This window comes from Carassius gibelio, chromosome A22, assembly GCF_023724105.1.
Source record: "Carassius gibelio isolate Cgi1373 ecotype wild population from Czech Republic chromosome A22, carGib1.2-hapl.c, whole genome shotgun sequence".
NCBI classification, from domain to species: Eukaryota; Metazoa; Chordata; class Actinopteri; order Cypriniformes; family Cyprinidae; genus Carassius; species Carassius gibelio.
Window position 1 is genome coordinate 13,698,625 of NC_068392.1, and position 19,861 is coordinate 13,718,485.

Sequence of the window (19,861 nt, forward strand, 5' to 3'; positions counted from 1 at the left end):
ACATACCTCAAAGTCATACTCTGCCAGCTGTGCTACCCAGCGCTGCTCAACTGCACCAAGATTAGCGGAGTAAAGGTACCGTAGTGGGTTATGGTCAGTAATCACCGTGAATTTTGAATACATGAGGTATTCTCTAAATTTTGCTGTGATCGCCCACTTTAATGCAAGCAGCTCCAACTTGAATGCACTATAGTTTTTATCATTCTTCTCTGAACCTCTTAGTCCTCTGCTTGCATATGCCACCACACGCTCAATCCCCTCCTGCTTCTAGCTAAGGACTGCTCCCAGTCCGTGATGACTTCCATCTGTGGTAAGTGTAAAGGGCTCACTGAATTCAGGGTACGCCAGAATTGGTGGAGACATTAAACACCCTTTCAAATCATCCAAGGCGGTCTGGCAGTCTTGAGTCCAAGTGAATGTTACTGGCGTCTTCCTTCTCTTTCCTCCACTTACCAGTGCATGTAGTGGTTTGGCCATTTGAGCAAACCTTGGGACGAATCTTCGGTAATAACTCATAAAACCGAGCACTTGCCTGACTTCTCTCACATTTCTGGGAACTGGCCAGGTGTCCAAAGCTTTAACTTTCTCGTTATCTACTTTTATGCCTTCTGAGCAAATCTGGTGCCCTAAAAACTTTACTTCAGGCCTTAGAAGGAAGCACTTGCTTGGCTTTAACTTCAGACCATGTTTTCTTAGCCGGTTAAAGACAAGTTCTAACCTCTCACAGTGACTTTCAAAATCTCTGGAGAAGATAATGACATCATCCAGGTAGACCAGAAGAACATCAAAGGCCAAGTCACCTAGCACCACACCCATCAGGCGCTGAAAGGTGGCCGGAGCGTTGCACAACCCAAACGGCATCCTGGTCCACTCAAACAGCCCAAATGGGGTGGTGACGGCTGTGTTCTCCCTATCTTTCTCACTCACAGCCACCTGGAAATACCCAGCAGTCAAATCCAGTGTTGAGAACAGTTTAGCGTTGCCCAACGCATCCAAGGACTCGTCCACCCGTGGAAGCGGATAAGCATCCTTATATGTCACTTGGTTCAGCTTTCGATAATCGCAGCAAAAACGCACACTGCCATCTTTCTTCATTACGATAACTGCCGGTAATGCCCAGGGGCTACTGCTTTCTTTGAGGATTCCCTTAGACACCAGGTTTTGGACATGCCTCTTGACTTCTTGAAATATCTGTGGTGGTACTCTACGATGACGCTGTTTTATCGGTGGTGCTTCGCCAGTAGGGATATCATGCACCACAGCTGTGGTGTAACCATAATCTCGGTCATCTCTGGAGAAGACATCTCTGTTTTTTGATAACAACTCAACGAGCCTTTCACATTGTGTTGGTGTGAGACCCTCATAATTTACTTCAACCGGAACTGGCGGCTGCAGAAGTAAGTTATTATCAGCATGAACATTATCTTCCTTTAATCCTTTGACATGAAGTACACCGTCATCTTCCTCCAATTCAAGAACATCCTTTGTGACCACCTCTTTTGGCTTAAAAATAGAAGCCACTCTAGATCGGGGTGCAATTCTAACAGTCTTTCCACTCAAGTTCAGCATACGCACAGGAACCTTTCCACAGTTTGTTTTAGCAAGAACATGAGCCACTAAGAGTCCTTTTGGCAAACTAGTGGCATCTGCAGGTTCTACCAGCACATTACATTTCACCCTAGGTGACACTCCACAGAGGCCCTCAAGTACCTTCTCACAGCGGGGAGGAATAGTGACAGCTTGTCTTCCAGCAATCTTAACATACCCAATCCTTCCGCCAGGCCCTAGATGTCCTGCTTCCTTCTCAACTCTTGCAAGTACCCTCCGGACTTGAGCTTCATCTCGCTGACTATACTTGTCTACCTTTTCCATCCCCTCTGCTGAGATGAACAAAGACTGCACTTCATTGAGTATATTCATACCGATGATCCCAGACACTCCTTTCATTTCCTTGACATCAGGACTTGTGTCAGTCAAAACGAATATGCACTTCCTAGGAAACACTTTTCCCATACATTCGACATCAGCCTGTAAGCAACCTAAGACAGGAATGTCTAGTCCATTGGCCGCTGTCAGTTTAACCCAGCATGCAGAGGACAACTTTAGCTTTTGCTCCCCAAAATGCTGTCTGAAGTGGGATTCGGAGATGGTGGACACCTCTGACCCTGTATCTAAGAGGCACTTGGTCCTGACACCGGCTATCTTCACATCAACTGCAAGACAATCCCCAAAAGCACTATCCTTCAGTTTATCAGCAGCCTCATCCGCCAGCCATTCTGCTGTGTGACATCTAATCAATGAGGGCCCTGGGCTTTTCTGTACTGCACCTCCTGAGTCTTTCTCTGTAACTTCAGCAGACTCCACTATACACTGTGGTGGGGCTGGTCCACTCCCAGACTTGCCTCCTTGTGGACAATAGCGGCTGGTGTGTCCAGTTTCACCACATGAATAACAAATATAACGTCCTTCACTGTCTTTTAACGGTTGTTTCTTTGAATGGTTCTGCTGTGGTCTATCCCTTTCTTTTGCATGAACGATTTGATATAATTCCTCTTGACGAGCAGCTATTTTCTGAATTGCTTCATGCAACTTCTCTAAAGACAGAGTGGAGGGAGCATCCTGTGCTGCAGCAGCATTTACTACCCCTCTAGCACGGATACTGGGCCTGAGATTACTAGAAGACTGTGCTTCTTCCTCCTCTGACCAGGTAATTGCATCAACTCCACAAAACTCAAATCTGGCTCAGCCTTAATTCTGCGTTTCATCTCTCGGCGCAAGAAGTCATCTTTTAGGCCTAGCACCAGTTGCTCTTTCAAAACCTTTTCAGCATCTGCTACTCTAGCTGGCTCTCGGCGCTGAACACAATTAAGTCTTTCCCGATGGTCATATGCATAGGAACGTATTGTTTCTCCTGTATTCTGAGGACGATCATAGAAGTCCTTCAGCCTTGTACCAATGGGCACTTTATCTCCATAGGTGTCAAGGAGAACAGTGAAGATGCTGTCAACAGACTCCTCTTTTCCATCCATCATGAACTTCACTGTGGCTTTGGCCTCATCTTTTAGGTGCTGTTTCACCAGCTCAACCCGATCCTCAGTGGGCACCCTCATGACTTGAAATGCAGACTTCATTGATGCCACTCATTCTTCAATACTCAGGTCACCTGGTTTGGACACGCAACCAGTGAAATCAGGGAGCTTCCGGTCCCTAGGGATATAAATGGCAGCTGGGGTCGCTTGTGCAGAGGCCTGGCTCTCAATTACGACCTTTGCTAAGGATAGGGCTTCTCTCTGCTCTGTCCTGGCTTGGTCAAGTGTCCCCGCCTGCTCAGCAAACCTCCTCTGCATCTCTGCCATCTCTCTCTTTAGTTCCTCCAGCTCAGACATTTTCTTACTTGACAAAAACTTGTGGGCCTGGAGACGTGTGACTATCTAAATGTGCCTAATTCGATCCTGTTCGTGACGCCACTTTTGTAACGGGGGTAACCCGTTGTGTAGGGGAAATGGATTATGGCTGCCCTGGAAGTTTGGACAACGAAAGGATCTTGGTCCCCGTTCCCCAACCTTTTAGTCTCGTTACACACTAATGTGTGTATGTGGTTTCTTACTCTATTTTGTTAGAACACTACTGATTGACAAGGGTAGGCTTCAGTTATAGTAGTGATACACGGTGGCTTCCTGAAGTGAAATTGCATATATGACAGTGCAGTGTTATATGCTCCTCCCTCCCCAGATCTAATAAAGTAAGTGAGACTTCCCCACTCCCTGACAGCTCCCAAGAGAAGAGTACACGTTCCAAGTTTAGAAATTAATTAAACTATTTATTCTAGATTTCTTCTTCTTATGATTATTATTTTTTTTGTCTGATTAAGAAAGCAATTAAACAAAAATATAAAGAATTTACAGTATTTGTGCCGTTGTTACAAATTTACATAATCACCTTCAACATATCAGTTGAAAGAAAAACTTTCACTTGTGATTTAACAAATACCTAATGAAACTTCAAAATGAAATCACATACAATTTTTCAATTGGTAGACCCACAAATTCTCACCCTTCTCAAATGGTCACTTTTAAACAATCACATTTGAAAAAAACAATACACAATTAAATCTTACTTTAGAATGAGCACTTATAAGAAATGTCCTTTGAAAGGTTTACAGTATCTTCTGTTCTGTAGTGCACTTGAATTATCACAGTTCAGTGTTTATCAGTTCAGTCACTGAATAAAATGGAAAAAAAATGAGAAAAATACCAGTTCGCAGAACGATGAATTAGAGTGTGTTGTCTGGACGTAGGGTGCGTTGAAATAAACTGAACATCACAGTTTAATAAAAAAAAATTCACTCAGTCTTGTAAAAAAAAAAAAATAAATAAAAATAAAATATCCCACAGATAAACTGCCTCAAAAAGGTTCAAACTGTGATGAATCAACTGGAGATGTCCCTTGGATGGCAGGGTAACAACTCAATCTTCAAACTCTGATCGGAGGAAAAGTTAATTGCATTTCACAGCGGTCTCAGTCTCACGTGCGCTAACACATGTGGGAAGCTTAATTACACGTGAACAGTCTCGTTGACATGTTAGATCTCGCCGATGCGTTTCAATCAAAACACGAGTGCAAAATGCGGCAAAAACACATAAAAGATATTAAAAAAAAAAAAACAAGCAAACAGGGTTTTCACTCTAAGTTTACTCACAATCTCAGTGGCCTTCACGTTATGTAACTGCGTCACTCTAACAGCCAACACACATCACGAAAAAAAATCTATTTACTTCTATGAGCCGCGGGTCACTATCCACACCTTCACTTAGTGCGGTTGTATTTTACTCGACGTAAGCCTCGATAATCTTCCGTTGAATCAACTTTATCGAACGAGCTTCTCGATCACAACGCTGCACTCACTTCTGTGTGCGACACACCCATACATCACGCTCTTCTTCGTCTACCCCTGCTGCAATTACAGCATGCGCAAAAAGCGGACCACTCGCCAAAATAAAAGTATCCCAAAAATAAACTTCTTTCAAAATAATATATCCGTTACATATAGATAGTAAACAGTAACGGGGCCAGCACGGTTCCTTATGGCACCCCCGTATTACTCAGTTTCTGTGCCCTTCTCTGACATAAATATTTCTGTGGAGACCAGAGGTTAAAAGAGGTTCAGTCTGGTTCTGCTAAGTGGGGGAAGTCAATCCAAGGATCTTGAGTATTACTCTCATGGGTTTACATGTGATGTCCGGCGTTGCATCTCAATTACTTGCCCCAAATTTGACAATCTCTTCTCCAAATTGAAATTGTCAATAATTGTTCTAATGGTGTTAATGTTGAAAGCTGTTCTGTGAAAGAGTTGGTTGGTTGGTTATCTTGCTTTGGACTTGTGGCACAGAATGATTTACAACCTGTTTCCTTCCTGAGGAATTTGGCTAGTGTTTCAACCACAGTCCTGATCGACTCTTTAATTTGTCTGGTTCGGGTCAGATAAACTACAAGACTGCAACGATGCCATGACCATCACATGTGGCATCAAAGTAACGTAAGAGTGTTTCGAGAGTTTCTCTAGAGTGACTGCAGGATCACTGATGACAACACAGCGGTTCACCATTGGTCAGATCCACCTCACGACAACGAGCATGTGTGTTCGGGGGTTAATTCAACATTTGCAGCTCCAATAACAGCAACAAATCTGCATTTTAGAATGGTAAAAGCTTTTTAATGTAGTCGCACTGTTGTATTGAGTCATGTTTATCATACTATACAGATCAAAGCATATACCCCGCTGTATTAGCATTTAAACGGCATATGATGGTCTACATGGTCTACAGCATGATCTACAGCTAAATATAGAAGTGTTGGTGATAACCAGTGGATATTTCATACAAACGTACATTCAACAAATAAATTAACAAACAATATGACACTGACAGCAAGGAGAAGGAGGAGAATGAGAAAAATTAGAAGAATGGGGAGGAGGAGATGGAGAATAAGAAGAATGAGGAGGAGGATGAGAAGGAGATGGAGAAGATGTAGGAGATGGAGAAGAAGGAGAAGATAAAAGAGGAGGAGAAGGAGATGGGAAGAAAAAAATAATTACCCTTGCTGCTATAACTACAGGGGACCGCTGTTCTATCCCTCCTGCGAGGTACGAACACCCCTCAAATAAGAAAAATTTCAGGCAGTAACACCTCTCATTATGTTTGGGGGGTAAATGTTTAAAGCTCTTGTATATTCAATTATTCTGGGAGCAAGAACCCCCATAAGGAACCATACAGCCAAAGATAAATTGTGTTCAATAAAATCAGTAAACTTGCCAAAGTGGTTCCTGTCTGAATTGCTTTAATAGGAATGTATTTTATTTTTATTTGTTCATTAAATTTTTTGAATGCTTTTGCTAAATACTATTGTTCCTAAAAATAAAACACTGTTTATTTGTATTTGTATATTATGTGTATGTGTAATGTGTATGTTTGTTCTATTCATTTATTTATTTATTTTTTAATAACAAAAATATAATAAGATTTTTTTTGTCTTCTACCTCTTTGGCCTAAATATCCGCCATGCTTTTTCATATTTTGTTACCTTAAAGCTTTGTCTTTATTATAGGGATATTAGTTAGGCTGTGATACTCAAACAGCTTGCGAAACAGAAAAACCAACACGACAAAGAATCGTGATTAAAATCATGATATTTCAACAAAATAAAAAAGTCATTTTTTCCATATCGCCCATCTGAACAGACCAATGCACCCCATAACCCCAAACCAGCACCAACCAAAGCAAAGCACAGGGTGTAGAGTGTGGTCAGAGTAAACTTGACTTAGACTTCCTCTGACTGAAGTGGAACGTTTTTTTTCTTCTTCTTCTTCTTCTTCCTGTCTGTTCTTCAGAGCTTAACTGTTGTGTGAAGAGAAAGAAACTGGACATTTGACATGTTTTATTCACTACAACATGAAGATCATTCAGCTTCAGCTCTGTGAGTTTATTACATTGTGTAAATATATTGACACGCTGGATATAAACTTTAAATGGGCATGAATTTTTTTAAGGTTTACTGTGGTTGTGAGCAAGTAATCCTAATTATGAGGCATGTTTATCTCATATATATTTATTTATTTATCTTACAGATGTATTAATCTGTTGTCAAGCTGCAGTTTCAGATCTACCGACTGATTTGGGATCAAATGTGATCATAAACTGTGATCTTGATGAAAATGAGGTTTATTGGATTTTACTGAAAACAGCAGATCCTCCGACAGTGATTCTGCTATCATTCCCAACCCCCAAATCACCTTTTTACCCAAACAAATCATTTAGAAACAAATATTCAGTGCAGTTTAAACATCGTCTGGTTATTAATAATGTGACTGCTGATGAATTAGGAGTTTATTACTGTATGAACACACGCACTCCTCCAAAACTCAGTAACAGCACCAGAATATACTTCACCGGTGAGTTCATTTATTAATTCAGTGATCAAGACATATGAATGATGTGTTATCTACTAGTTCATCTATAACTAAGATTAACGGTTCTTACTGTAACGTTTACTCAGAAATATCACAATGAACTCTTGCATTGGTTGCTCCACACAGAGATGAATATGTTATAGATATTAAATTCATATTCTTTCCAGAATCAGCTCATCTAACTGAGTGTCACAATCATACAGTTCTGGAGTTTATTGATCAGAATCAAACACAATGGCAGATTATTATCATCATATCTGCTCTGATGAACGGACTTCTGCTCATTCTGCTGATCGGTGAGTTATTTTCTTATTGTTCTAAAATTATCAAGTTAAATACACATTAATGTAAAAATATCAATATAACATTGTTTTCTAGATAAAGTTTTTAATTTAGATTTTGTGTGTGTTTGTGTCTTCATATATATTTTTACCATTAAAAAAAGAAATAATATAACCGTTATTAAATAATTTACTGTTACATTCTTAGTAAATGCTGCTGGAAAAACAGATCGATTGGAAAAACATGTTTATAATGTTGATCTGCAGACAAAAGTAACATATCAGCCTCAAGATCTGAACCAGCTGACGGCACAAAGAGGTAAATATGAAGAAATGGATTTCTTTATTTATTTACTGTTAAATGTCATTACTGTAGGTTTTGATAATTGATAACTGTCATCCCAACAAAATATTGAAGATTTTAGTTTGGATTTTTTTTTTAAAAACTGCAGCTGGATGATAATATTGTTTTTATTGTGGCTCTTTCAGTTCACTGACCTGGAAAATATTCAGCAGCAAAGAGCACCTGTGTGAAAATATTACATTTTATTCAAATATTGTGTTTGAGTCAAGAACATATACTTTCGGTGTATTTTCATGAATATTTTGGATACTGGTTATCACAATTCTTACTAAAGTCAGTCACATATTTTGATCTCTTGGCTACAAAAATTATAATATATATATATATATATATGGTGAATGGTCCTTCTGTTATCAAGCTTCACTTAATATTGATGTGTTGGTGTGTATTTCTTCACACGTCTTAGTCAGGATTTTTATTTTTTTATACCTAACTGAAAATAATTTGTTTATTTATTTTGGGAATGTCCTGGCATGAGTCACAGCTTCTAGACCAATGATGTGCTTAAATAAGGTTTAGTAAAATAAATATTATTAGACATGAAATTTAAAAAAGGCAAATTTAATGTCAAATGACCAGAATTACAGATGTACTGTAAGTCCAGGGACGGATTCATGACTATTTATAGGTATGTATTTTGGACTGTGTCAAGAACAAAGTGAAAGCAGGTCACGTCCTCGACTCCTTATACTTCTGTTGCACTCATTAAGTTGTTTTTGTTAAATACCCTTATGGAAAAGTAGTATACTTAAAGTTTATTTCACTAAGTATACTTAAAAATATACTTGAACTTTACTTAAGTATACTTTATGTAGCAAGTATACAATTATCAGTGTTCTAGTAGTATACTTGTACTGTTTCAATACTCATATTCTAGGAGCACAAGTATATAGGTGTTGGTCATATAATTAGAATATCAAAGAGTTGATATATTTCACTATTTCCATTCAAAAAGTGAATTTGAAAAAGTGATTTTATTCATTACACACAGACTGATGTTTCAAATGTTTATTTCTTTTAATGTTTTTTCTAAGGAAAATCCCAAATTCAGTATCTCAGAAAATTTGAATATAACTTAAGACCAATACAAAGAAAGGATTTTTAGAAATCTTGGCCAACTGAAAAGTATGACCATGAAAACTATGAGCATGTACAGCACTCAATACTCAGTTGTGGCTTCTTTTGTCTGAATAACTGCAGCAATGCGGCGTGGCGTGGAGTTGATCAGTCTGTGGCACTGCTCAGGTGTTATGAGAGCCCAGGTTGCTCTGATAGTGGCCTTTAGCTCTTCTGCATTCTTGCGTCTGGCATATCGCATCTTCCTCTTCACAATACCCCATAGATTTTCTAAGGGGTTAAGATCAGACGAGTTTGCTGGCCAATTAAGAACAGGGATACCATGGTCCTTAAACCAGGTACTGGTAGCTTTGACACTGTGTGCAGGTGCCAAGTCCTGTTGCAAAATGAAATCTGCATCTCCATAAAGTTGTTTAGCAGCAGGAAGCATGAAGTTCTCTAAAACTTCCTGGTATACGGCTGCGTTGAGCTTGGACCTCAGAAAACACAGTGGACCAACACCAGGAGATGACATGGCCCCACAAACCATCACTGACTGTGGAAACTTTACACTGGACCTCAAACAACGTGGACTGTGTGCCTCTCTTCTCTTCCTCCAGACTCTGGGACCCTGATTTCCAAAGGAAATGCAAAATATAATTTCATCAGAGAACATAACTTTGGACCACTCAGCAGCAGTCAAGTCCTGTTTGAAGCGAGACGCTTCTGACGCTGTCTGTTATTCAATGGTGGCTTGACACAAGGAATGCGAAGCTGAAACCCAAGTCTTGCATACGTCTGTGTGTAGTGGTTCTTGAAGCACTGACTCCAGCTGAAGTCCACTCTTTGTGAATCTCCTCCACATTTTTGAATGGGTTTTGTTTCACAATCCTCTCCAGGGTGCGGTTATCTCTATTGCTTGTACACTTTTTTTCTACCACATCTTTTCCTTCCCTTCGCCTCTCTATTAATGTGCTTGGACACATAGCTCTGTGAACAGCCAGCCTCTTTTGCAATGACCTTTTGTGTCTTTCCCTCCTTGTGTAATGTGTCAATGGTCATCTTTTGGACATCTGTCAAGTCAGCAGTCTTCCCCATGATTGTGTAGCCTACAGAACTAGAACTGAGAGACCATTTAAAGGACTTTGCAGGTGTTTTGAGTTAATTAGCTGATTTGAGTATGGCACCAGGTGTCTTCAATATTGAACCTTTTCACAATATTCTAATTTTCTGAGATGCTGAATTTGTGATTTTCCTTAGTTGTCAGCTATAATAATCAAAATTAAAAGAAATAAACATTTGAAATATATCACTCTGTGTGTAATCAATGAATATAATATACAAGTTTCACTTTTTGAATGGAATTAGTGAAATAAATCAACTTTTTGAATATATACTAATTATATGACCAGCACATGTAGCTCAAATAGATTTAGAATTGTTGTAAGTATAAGTCAAGTTTACTTAAATGTAATTTTAAGTATATTTATGAGGAGTACAGAAAACACATTTCTGAGAAGTACATAAAAAGTTAACTAAAAGCATACTTTCCAATTTTTTTTTTTAAAAGAAGTATACTAATAGCAAACTTGATTAAACTTATTTTTCGTAAGGGTATACAAATATATATTTGTTATGTAGTTTTGTATTCAGCAAATATCTACACAGTGTAAGACTACAATGCGGTTAAACTTGACTGCAGCACAAACCAAAACCATAAATATGTTCCAGTGCTTGGTCACTTGGCAGCCAATGACAAACAGAGTCTCTCACCTTTGTGTAGAGTGAAGGTTTAACCGAGTACCAGTGTCTTTATGTGTCTCAGACAGTTAACTTAAACTAATAAAAAAAAAAAAAAAAAAAAAAAACGGCATTGTTTGTCTTCTTTGTCTGTAGCCTGCATTATATCTACACATTTAATGAATGAAAATACTCTTCACCCAAGTTTTATATTGCTTTGAATATAGATACATTTTCTAAGCTGTTGTTAAATATTCATACCCTACCTTCATTGGAAAAGTGAAGAAAAAATAATAACAGGGGAAAACGGCGACGCCAAGTGGCTTCCACCGGAAATAAATTCCGGTTTATTTAAAAAAGACGATTTATGAAGTTTTCAAAGCTAAATGAAGTACATTCAGGAACATTATGTATTAATATTTGAACCTTTAGAAATCATTACTTTCCTCTGTCTGTTCTGTAGAAGAGAGAAGCTTCATGGTCAGACAAGAGCTGCTTCACTGAGACGCTTCAACAAAACATCACATCCTCAACCCCTGTGAAGAAACCCTTAGCAAACACATGACTGAACCCTGATGCCACTATTGCAAACTAAATTTAGTTCATTAGTTACTTGTATTTTATTCACCTGAATTTCTGGATATTTTTTTTTTTTATATTGTATCACTATATATTTATTATGTAGTTTTGTTTTCAGCAGAAATCTACACAGTATAACTACACAGACCACACAGTGTGGTTAAACTAACTGAACGCATAAATATGTTCCATTGGTTGGTCTCTTGGTCATTTAACAACCAATGACAATTAGAGTATGTCACCTTTGTCTAGTGGAAGTTTAACCCTATACTGAGTGTTTCTCCAGTACATTCATACATTTATGTCTCTCAGTTCTCACAGTTCTCTTAAACTCAAATGGAAAGCATTATGCAGTTTGTCTTTGTATATCTACACATCTAGTGTCAAAGTGCTTGTGTTGTGAAGCACCTTCACACGTACTGAAGTTTGTATTGCTTTGAATGTCCAACAGTTAATAAACTGCAGCTGTCAATGCTGTGTCAAAATTATTCACATATTCTTATTCTGTGACAATTTATTTACATTATGTGTTGTTGTTTTTTTTAAATTTATTTTGCTTGTTGTTGTGTACATTTTGGGATTTTTTATTGAAAAAAACAAATAGGTTCTATCTACAGAAGTCTATGGAACACAAAAACTTTAAGCTCAATATCTCAAACTGCTCAGAACGCAGATAGAACCTTATAATTCCAAGGGGACGATATTCACACACAATCTCTGGATTACAAAGCACAAAAGGAATTAATTGTAAAATTGTAAAAGGACAACGTGCAGTGTGTAATTCTGTTCATGCTGGATGGTTTGCAGCTGTAATAACATAAATGACCTGCAGAGGGCAAAGGAGTTTGATTTTTTTATATAGGCTACTCATATAGAGTAACTAAGGTTCCCTTACGAAAGGAAAATATATTTTACCTATATATTTCTTTAAATATATTGTGATATATTGTAATATATTATTTTCCCTTTTTTATTTTCTAATATTTTATATATTTGAATACATTTAATAATATATTGATGAAACATACATTATATTGCAAAATATACAAATGATTGCCGCTTTCAATATATTGCAATATATTAGAAAAAATAAATATATATATATAAGAATATATGCCTAATATATTACATGATATTTTCCAATATACTGCAATATATTTTTGTTTCATAAGGGTTTACAACTCAAATTAAATGGTGAATCGGTTCATTAACGTAGAGAGAAAAACCAGTTTGTTACCTGCCTTCTTTTTGTTAACCACCATCACACACTCAACCTACAGCACACTTCACCACTAGAGGCTCTCTAGACCCCCAGTGTCTCCTTACAGCACACACAATCACCAAACTGAAGAGACAGCAATACACACTTCATCAAAACACTGACCTCTATAGTTACACCAGTGAACACTGAAGAGAAATGTAATTGATACTCTCATATTTATTCTTAAATATTCTTGGCATCTGTCATACTTCTAAACATTCGATACTGTGCAAGTAAGTGCATGTTTCACCAAAGAAACAAAAAAAAAAAATCTCGATTTTCAGCATTTTTCTGAAATTTCAAACATATGATCATTGCTGGATCAAGACACGAATGCAGATCCTCCATGACGTCCTCGATTTGACTTGCAAAGAAACTGAATGAGAGAAACACAAGGGTCATACATTCAGCTTTCTCATGAATTTGCCATTCAAATCTCATTAAGATTTGTTCATAGGCATATAAGCGTATTTTCGTGTGTGTTTATTTATTTATTTATTTATTTTTTTGTTTGGTCAAATTGAACTCTTTGGCACACATTTTGTGTATGTCTATTTATTTTCCTCATAATCTCTTTACGTTTCATCCTTCAGAGGAGACGTTAAACCGAGGTCCTGACTCTCTGTGGTAATTAAAACTTCTTTTGAAAAGAGCAGAGGTGCATCCTGGCTAAATTCGCCCATTGGCCTCCGACCATCATGGCCTAACAATCCCCATATCTGCTGATTGGCTTCATCACTCTGTCTCCTCTCCACCAGTAAGCTGGTGTGTGGTGGGTGTTCTGGCGCACTATGGCTGCCGTCACATCATCCAGGTGGATGCTGCACACTGGTGGTGGATGAGGAGATACCCCCTGACTATGTAAGCGCTTTGAGTGCCTAGAAAAGCGCTATATAAATGTAATGAATTATTATTATTATTATTACAAAGAGTCCCAGTGACTGACCCAAATCAAAATCATATGAATGGTGTGTAACAGGAAATTAATTAATCTGATTTGGTAAATGATGTGCAGTTTTAATATTAACAAGCATAAAAGCATATACAAGATGAAGAAGCACCATATACTTCCCCAAATGATTGATTACATTACAATTTACAAAGACTTTATTGCATAAGTTTTCTGAAATGTTATGTTTAAATATTGAAATATTTGCAGACATTTACAGGACAGAAATCTAAACATCGGAAGAAATCAGGTTTACAATTCTTGTTTGATTTTGTTTGGTGTTGCCCGATTCCTCCATTTGTTCAGTCTTGTTATGCCTTCTTGTCGTGAGATTGTGTTTGTCTGCTTTGTGTTTAAAATCAGGCAGATGACATGAACAAACCCCTTCTTAAAAAACCCTATAAAACCAAATGTAAAGCTCATAGTTTATTATGACTTCCACTACTGAGAACCCTGGAAATATGAAAAGGGATGCGTGTAAGTCATGATACCTTCTGTTGTGTACGGGCCAGCATGATCATTGAGTTTGCTTTTTAAATAAACTTCTATTTATAAAAAAACGCATCATAATTCCTGCACCTTTCACTTTGAAACAGCTGTTATCAATGCAAAAAGACCAGATGTAATTTGTGTGCTCGTATTTGCATTAAGCCTGAGTTATTTTGAGCCCAATCTTCTTTATTTAAACTAGTATTAACAAACAAAGCCTTTGACCTTAACTAATAATGTAGAGAAATTTTCCACACCAATACTGAACGTTTGACACAATCATATGTTTGCCACTTTCAAAGGCAGGAGAATCAGGATCTGTGTGTACAGTTCCAGCATCTACCAGCAGGGGTTTAGAGGAACAGTAACCAGAAACATCTAACAGGAACCTGTTAAACAGCCAAAGCCTGACCTCCTGGTTTCTAAAACAACAGCTGACGAAGTGAAAGCAAAGTTGTGGAAACACAATCATGAACAAAATATAATAATAATAATAATAATAATAATAATAATAATAATAATACTTTTCTGTAGTCTCTCATTCACCAGAAGTCTATCACATGGTTTATGAATCTGTAATGACTTCCATAACTGAGAACCCTGCAAATGTGAAAAAGGAGATGTGAAATGTGTAAATGTGAAAAAAACCTTTTTATTATATTAATGACATTAGGGCACCATAATCATCTGGTATTTTTATTATTTTTCTGTTTCCACAAAACATGCTGCACTTCCCACACATTTCACTTTGAAACAGCTGTGATCCGTGCAGAAAGATAAATTTTTTTGTGCTCAGATTTGTTTTTGGTCTGGTTTGTTATGGTCTTTAGTTGCTTTATTTAAGCTAGTAATAACATTCAAAGCCTTTCTGTCTTCACTGGTTAGAATAACAGTTTTACCAATTCAACAACGTGATTATGTGATATGACTAATACACACAGTGAGCCAAAGATGAGGTAATGATCTCTATCATGACTTTGAAGTACAATATCTATATCTTTAATATCAATTCCCTGATGTTCCATGAAGTGGTGTCACAAATCACTTAAACATATTACATAATAAACATATTAAACATATGTCTTAATAAATATTTTGAAAGGAATATGCATGGGATATGTACTGTATGTCTGACATAAGACATGTTTTGATTGAAAATATGTCATGTTTATTAATATTTGATTTATAATCCTGAGGAAAAATCTCATTCAATTTGAATAAGAAGTTACTGTTTTTATGAAGTGTCTAATTTGCTTTAGTGAAAAAAAAAAAAAAACAAAAAAAAACAGTCAGACAGGGAAATAATTTTCAACTGAATCAAATACATCATATATTATATATTCAAATATTAGAGGTCTAAAAACAAAAGAAAGCTTTCATCTTAAATTTGAGTAGACCAAAATGTCCAACATTGATTTAATAATATAAGAAATGTGCCTAAATGGACTTGCATATATAGTCTTGTAAGACACTAAAAACTAAGACTTATTGGGTTTTGGAGCAACATGATGATGTCTTGAGAAAGAGGAGGGGAAGAGAGGCTTTCATGATGCTTTTTATCAAAACTTGCAAAAGAAGAAGATTATGTATCCACAAATGTGTAGAATTAAGAAAATAAACTCAATCTACTCCTGAAATGTGTTTTGTTTAAGATGATTAATGGCTTCAGCAATTTCCATTAAAAAGAGACACAGAAGGCCTGTGATACTGATTTCACAACTCACATTAACAAACTACAGTGACTTATAAAAAGTAGCACAAATAGTTGATTCAAAATTAGTTAAAGGCATTAAGATTTATGGTCTGAAATTTATTTATTTTTGAAAAAAGAAACATGAACACAACAGACACATTATTTCATCTGCACAATTTGAGTCTATAACACTGAGATCATACACTTACAAGGAAACCCAAGTTTCTTAAGCTCCGAATACCTGACAATACTGCAGTAGATTTAAGATCTAAAGGCATCTTTCCACACTCATGAAGCTCATGTATTTACATGAACAGACACATTATAACTCGATCTAAACTTCTCGAGCTTCAATAGTGCATGAATCAAACATTGTACTCTTCTGACATCAGTCTGCAGAGCTGTGTAACAGATCTAAACCCTGAGATACATCTTTATCTGATTTATCTACTGCACACTGACTGTACATACCCAGGGAAAAAAAAAAAAGATGTGTTATCATGAATTAATAAATCAGATCTGGTGATTTATGATCATTATGACAATGATGTGCAGCAACAATTTAACAAATATAAAATAATACAGAAAGGACATAAAATATATATATTTTTTTTCAGTCAAACAGCTAGAAAGAGCACTTGTGGTACAGAAATGTTCGGGCAATATACTGGCAGATTCAGACATCATTGAAATATATTAAAAAAAACTGTCAAGATCTTATTCGGTTATATAATAAAAACAAAGCAGTGCATGTGGCAATAAAATAAAAGAACAAAAAAGGACTTAGACACTAGCTGTTTTAACACCAGAAAGAAACCAATGAAAGATGCATCGATTCAACTAAACGTTACTTTCAGAGAAAGCTGTCGCTGTTGTTTGTTCTTCAGTTGTGGATGATGGAAATAAGCGAGCTTGAAGTGTTTTTCTACAGATAAATAGGAAACCGGCAATGAACAACACTATTATTACTACAGGTAGTGCAATGTAAACCCATTGATAAGATGATAATGTCTCCACATCTGGATTTGTTCCTGTTTGGGTTTGGTTTTCTTTTTCTACTGTTGATTCTGCAACAGAACAGCGAGAACGAACAACATTACTACACTGTCATGAACACAACACATCCGTCTATCATTTATATTATACAGCAATGCTGTATATGGATCTGTTGTGACTGGAATCTAGTTGGTCAAACACATATTCAGATTGATTTTCCTTTTATGTAATTAAAAACATCACACAATAATCCACCAGTTTCACACACCTTTGAGGATCAGCTCTACAGTATTTGATTTAGATGAGTGTGTGATGAGACAGGTGTATTCTCCTGCATCTGTTTCAGTGACAGTGATGAGTTTAAGGGAGAAGTTTCCTCTCAGATACTCCTCAGGGAACATTTTAGCTCTGTTCTTGTATCGTGGGTCTTGTCCTGCTTCTGACTCATTACCCTCGATTATATCAAACACATTTGTGCCGCCAGTATACATCCAATACACATAAATGTCTTGAGGTTTAAGATCATGTTCAGTTGAAGAACACGGCAGAACAACAGAACCACCAATAAACCCCTCGACTCTGACCTGAAGAGACACTGAAATCACACACACTGTAAACACACAGTTTACACATGAAGCATGAATTCATCTTTCAGATGTAGTTTGTTTCTTGCTCACCTTTATTTACCAGCAGTGCAAACACACAGATGAAGCAGAAACTGCACAAACAGAAAACACTGGTTAATTTAGATCGAGTTAGACGTAGTGTTTTAATTTTAAAGTTGAAAGTTAAAGTGAGACACTTGAGGTGATTCTTCACAATGAGGAAGATCTAAATCAGCATGTTTCCATTTATTCCCTTTAATATTATATTGGATGTTTTATCATCATCATCATCATCATCTTCCTTTACATACTAAACTCATCTCTAAATATTAACTAATTCAGTCAATATTTTAAAGCAGGAATCTTCACTCCAAACTTTATCTTCAGTGTACTGGAAAATCTAATTTCCATCAAGTAAAACAAACCGCACAAAACAATGAAGAATACATAAATACAGTTATTTTTTATAATTATAAACTCCATTAATGCTGTTAATGTTTGTGTAATAAAGCAGTTGAGGATGAAAACAAAGCAGGCCAAACACCGTCACATCAGGCCTTCAGTAACGTTACAGAGAAACTACGACTCGTCTGTCAAAACAACGTTTCATTCTCAATTCATCAAACATACCTGAAGATCATGATGCCCAAATATTATATTCATATATAATACATTTAAATATAGAACATATAAATATGTCTGATGTAGGGATGAAATAATACTCTTTCAAACAATAAAGTATCTAACACTTCCGTGATGATGTTTAATATATTCCTGATTTAATTTGGTCTCAAAACAGTCATGTTTGAACTCAGTGTACAGTCACTGTAAGAGCAGGACAAGAACATGGAGCATCCGGTAACATCCTCATCCAAGACCTGCAGAGAAAATAAAGAGAGAGAATTCAAAACAAGCCATAAAAAGTTATGAATTAGCCTTTCAAACTGTGTTTATTAATGACACCAAAAGATGCAGCTGAGAGAACAGAAAACACATTAGAAACTCTTTTCTGAAGAGAGTCAATCAATCAAACAATCGATATAAAAAATAAATTAGTGGTTGAGATGTAATTACCTGTGTTTAGATTTATTTGTCTTCATATCTGGGATCCAGAAAGATCTGCCTCATCTTCCCCTCTCTCTCTCTCTCTCTCTCTCTCTCTCTCTCTCTCTCTCTCTCTCTCTCTCTCTCGTTTATCCTCACAGACTGAAGTGTCATGACTGGATTGGATTGATGGAAGCAGAGACTTTAACCAACTAATACTTGTCAGACCAGATGAGCAGCTGAGTGGGAAGATACAATGAGATTAGTGACAAACAAATGACAGCAACTCCCTTTTGACACACACACACACACACACACACACACACACACAAACACACAAAGAGAGAGAGAGACAGAGAGAGAGAGAGAGAGAGAGAGAGAGAGACGTTTACTATTTCAACACTTACATGTTTACTGTCTTTGGGGCTTTATTTTTGTATGCAATTAAATATAAATAATAACTATATTTTAACCCTAACATGAAAACAAATCTATTTATTGAAATAATTTTCAGTAATACACAAGAGGATGTCCCTGTATGTCTCCATGAGGACTTTAGTGAGTTTGTTAGATTTAACTCATTTCTGCATATCAATTTGTCCACAAAACAGAAACACACAGTTGTTATCAAATCAAGACATGAAAGTCTATTAAAGACACAAAGTCAGAAGAAATGTGTGAGACAAAACTGATATGTTCAATAATAATTTATTACAATTTATTACTTTCATGTCTTGATTTGTCTCTTTTTCTGTCACTGTGAGAGAACGACATGAATGCAGATCAGCAATTTCCGCCAGGTTCTTAAATATACTTTCAGTTTATTTTGACTCATTTAGTTTGTCACATGATGACATTCAATGTTTTTGCATTCACTGTAAATTTCTGGTAAATAGCACTGTACCATTGAAGAGAAAGTCAGAAATGGCCATGCTGCAATATAAAAACTAGGTAAAATGCCATGGCTGCTTCAGTAAATTTGTCTGTAAATGCATGTTTATTTTTGTTAACACTGTCAGTATGGAGCCCGGGAGGTCACACCTCGGTTTAACAAATTGTGCAAATGGATTAACAAACCATACCCACAAAATTCCAATCCATGCACTCAGATGTTGTAAACAGTACCTTCGGTTTTTGAATTTGTGCACACGTTTTCGCAATCCGTCGCTACAGATTTATTAATTTCTTCTCCTAAAGGTGACCTCTCGCGGGCTAATCACTCTTGTAGGGTTACGTGAAGTGATTTCACAGTATATCGCCAGCTGGATATGTGATATTCACAGTTACAGTTGTGTTACTTTGATTTAAGGCAGGTTTTTTTTTTTTTTTTTCTCTTATC

At 36.7% G+C, this 19,861-nt stretch overlaps 2 protein-coding genes across 4 annotated transcripts in view; one reads left to right on the forward strand and one right to left on the reverse strand.

The window, feature by feature from the left end:
* LOC127943181 (CXADR-like membrane protein) overlaps positions 1-19,861 on the forward strand; it is a 168,793-nt gene that overhangs the window by 96,343 nt on the left and 52,589 nt on the right. The gene's annotated exons all lie outside the window — the stretch shown is intronic.
* LOC127943180 (CD276 antigen homolog) lies at positions 16,032-18,671 on the reverse strand. The gene is made up of 5 exons (XM_052539406.1): positions 18,553-18,671; positions 18,109-18,356; positions 17,551-17,591; positions 17,142-17,468; positions 16,032-16,944 (listed from the first exon to the last, which is right to left on the reverse strand). Exons 2-5 carry the CDS (start codon positions 18,117-18,119, stop codon positions 16,718-16,720), a joined length of 606 nt encoding a protein of 201 aa, XP_052395366.1. The 5' UTR covers positions 18,120-18,356; positions 18,553-18,671; the 3' UTR covers positions 16,032-16,717.

Coding starts and splice junctions, on each gene's coding strand:
- LOC127943180 (XM_052539406.1), bottom strand. Junction 17,469..17,550: donor TGCACTGCTGGTAAATAAAG/GTGAGCAAGAAA, acceptor GTGTGATTTCAG/TGTCTCTTCAGGTCAGAGTC. Junction 16,945..17,141: donor TGTAGAGCTGATCCTCAAAG/GTGTGTGAAACT, acceptor GTTCTGTTGCAG/AATCAACAGTAGAAAAAGAA.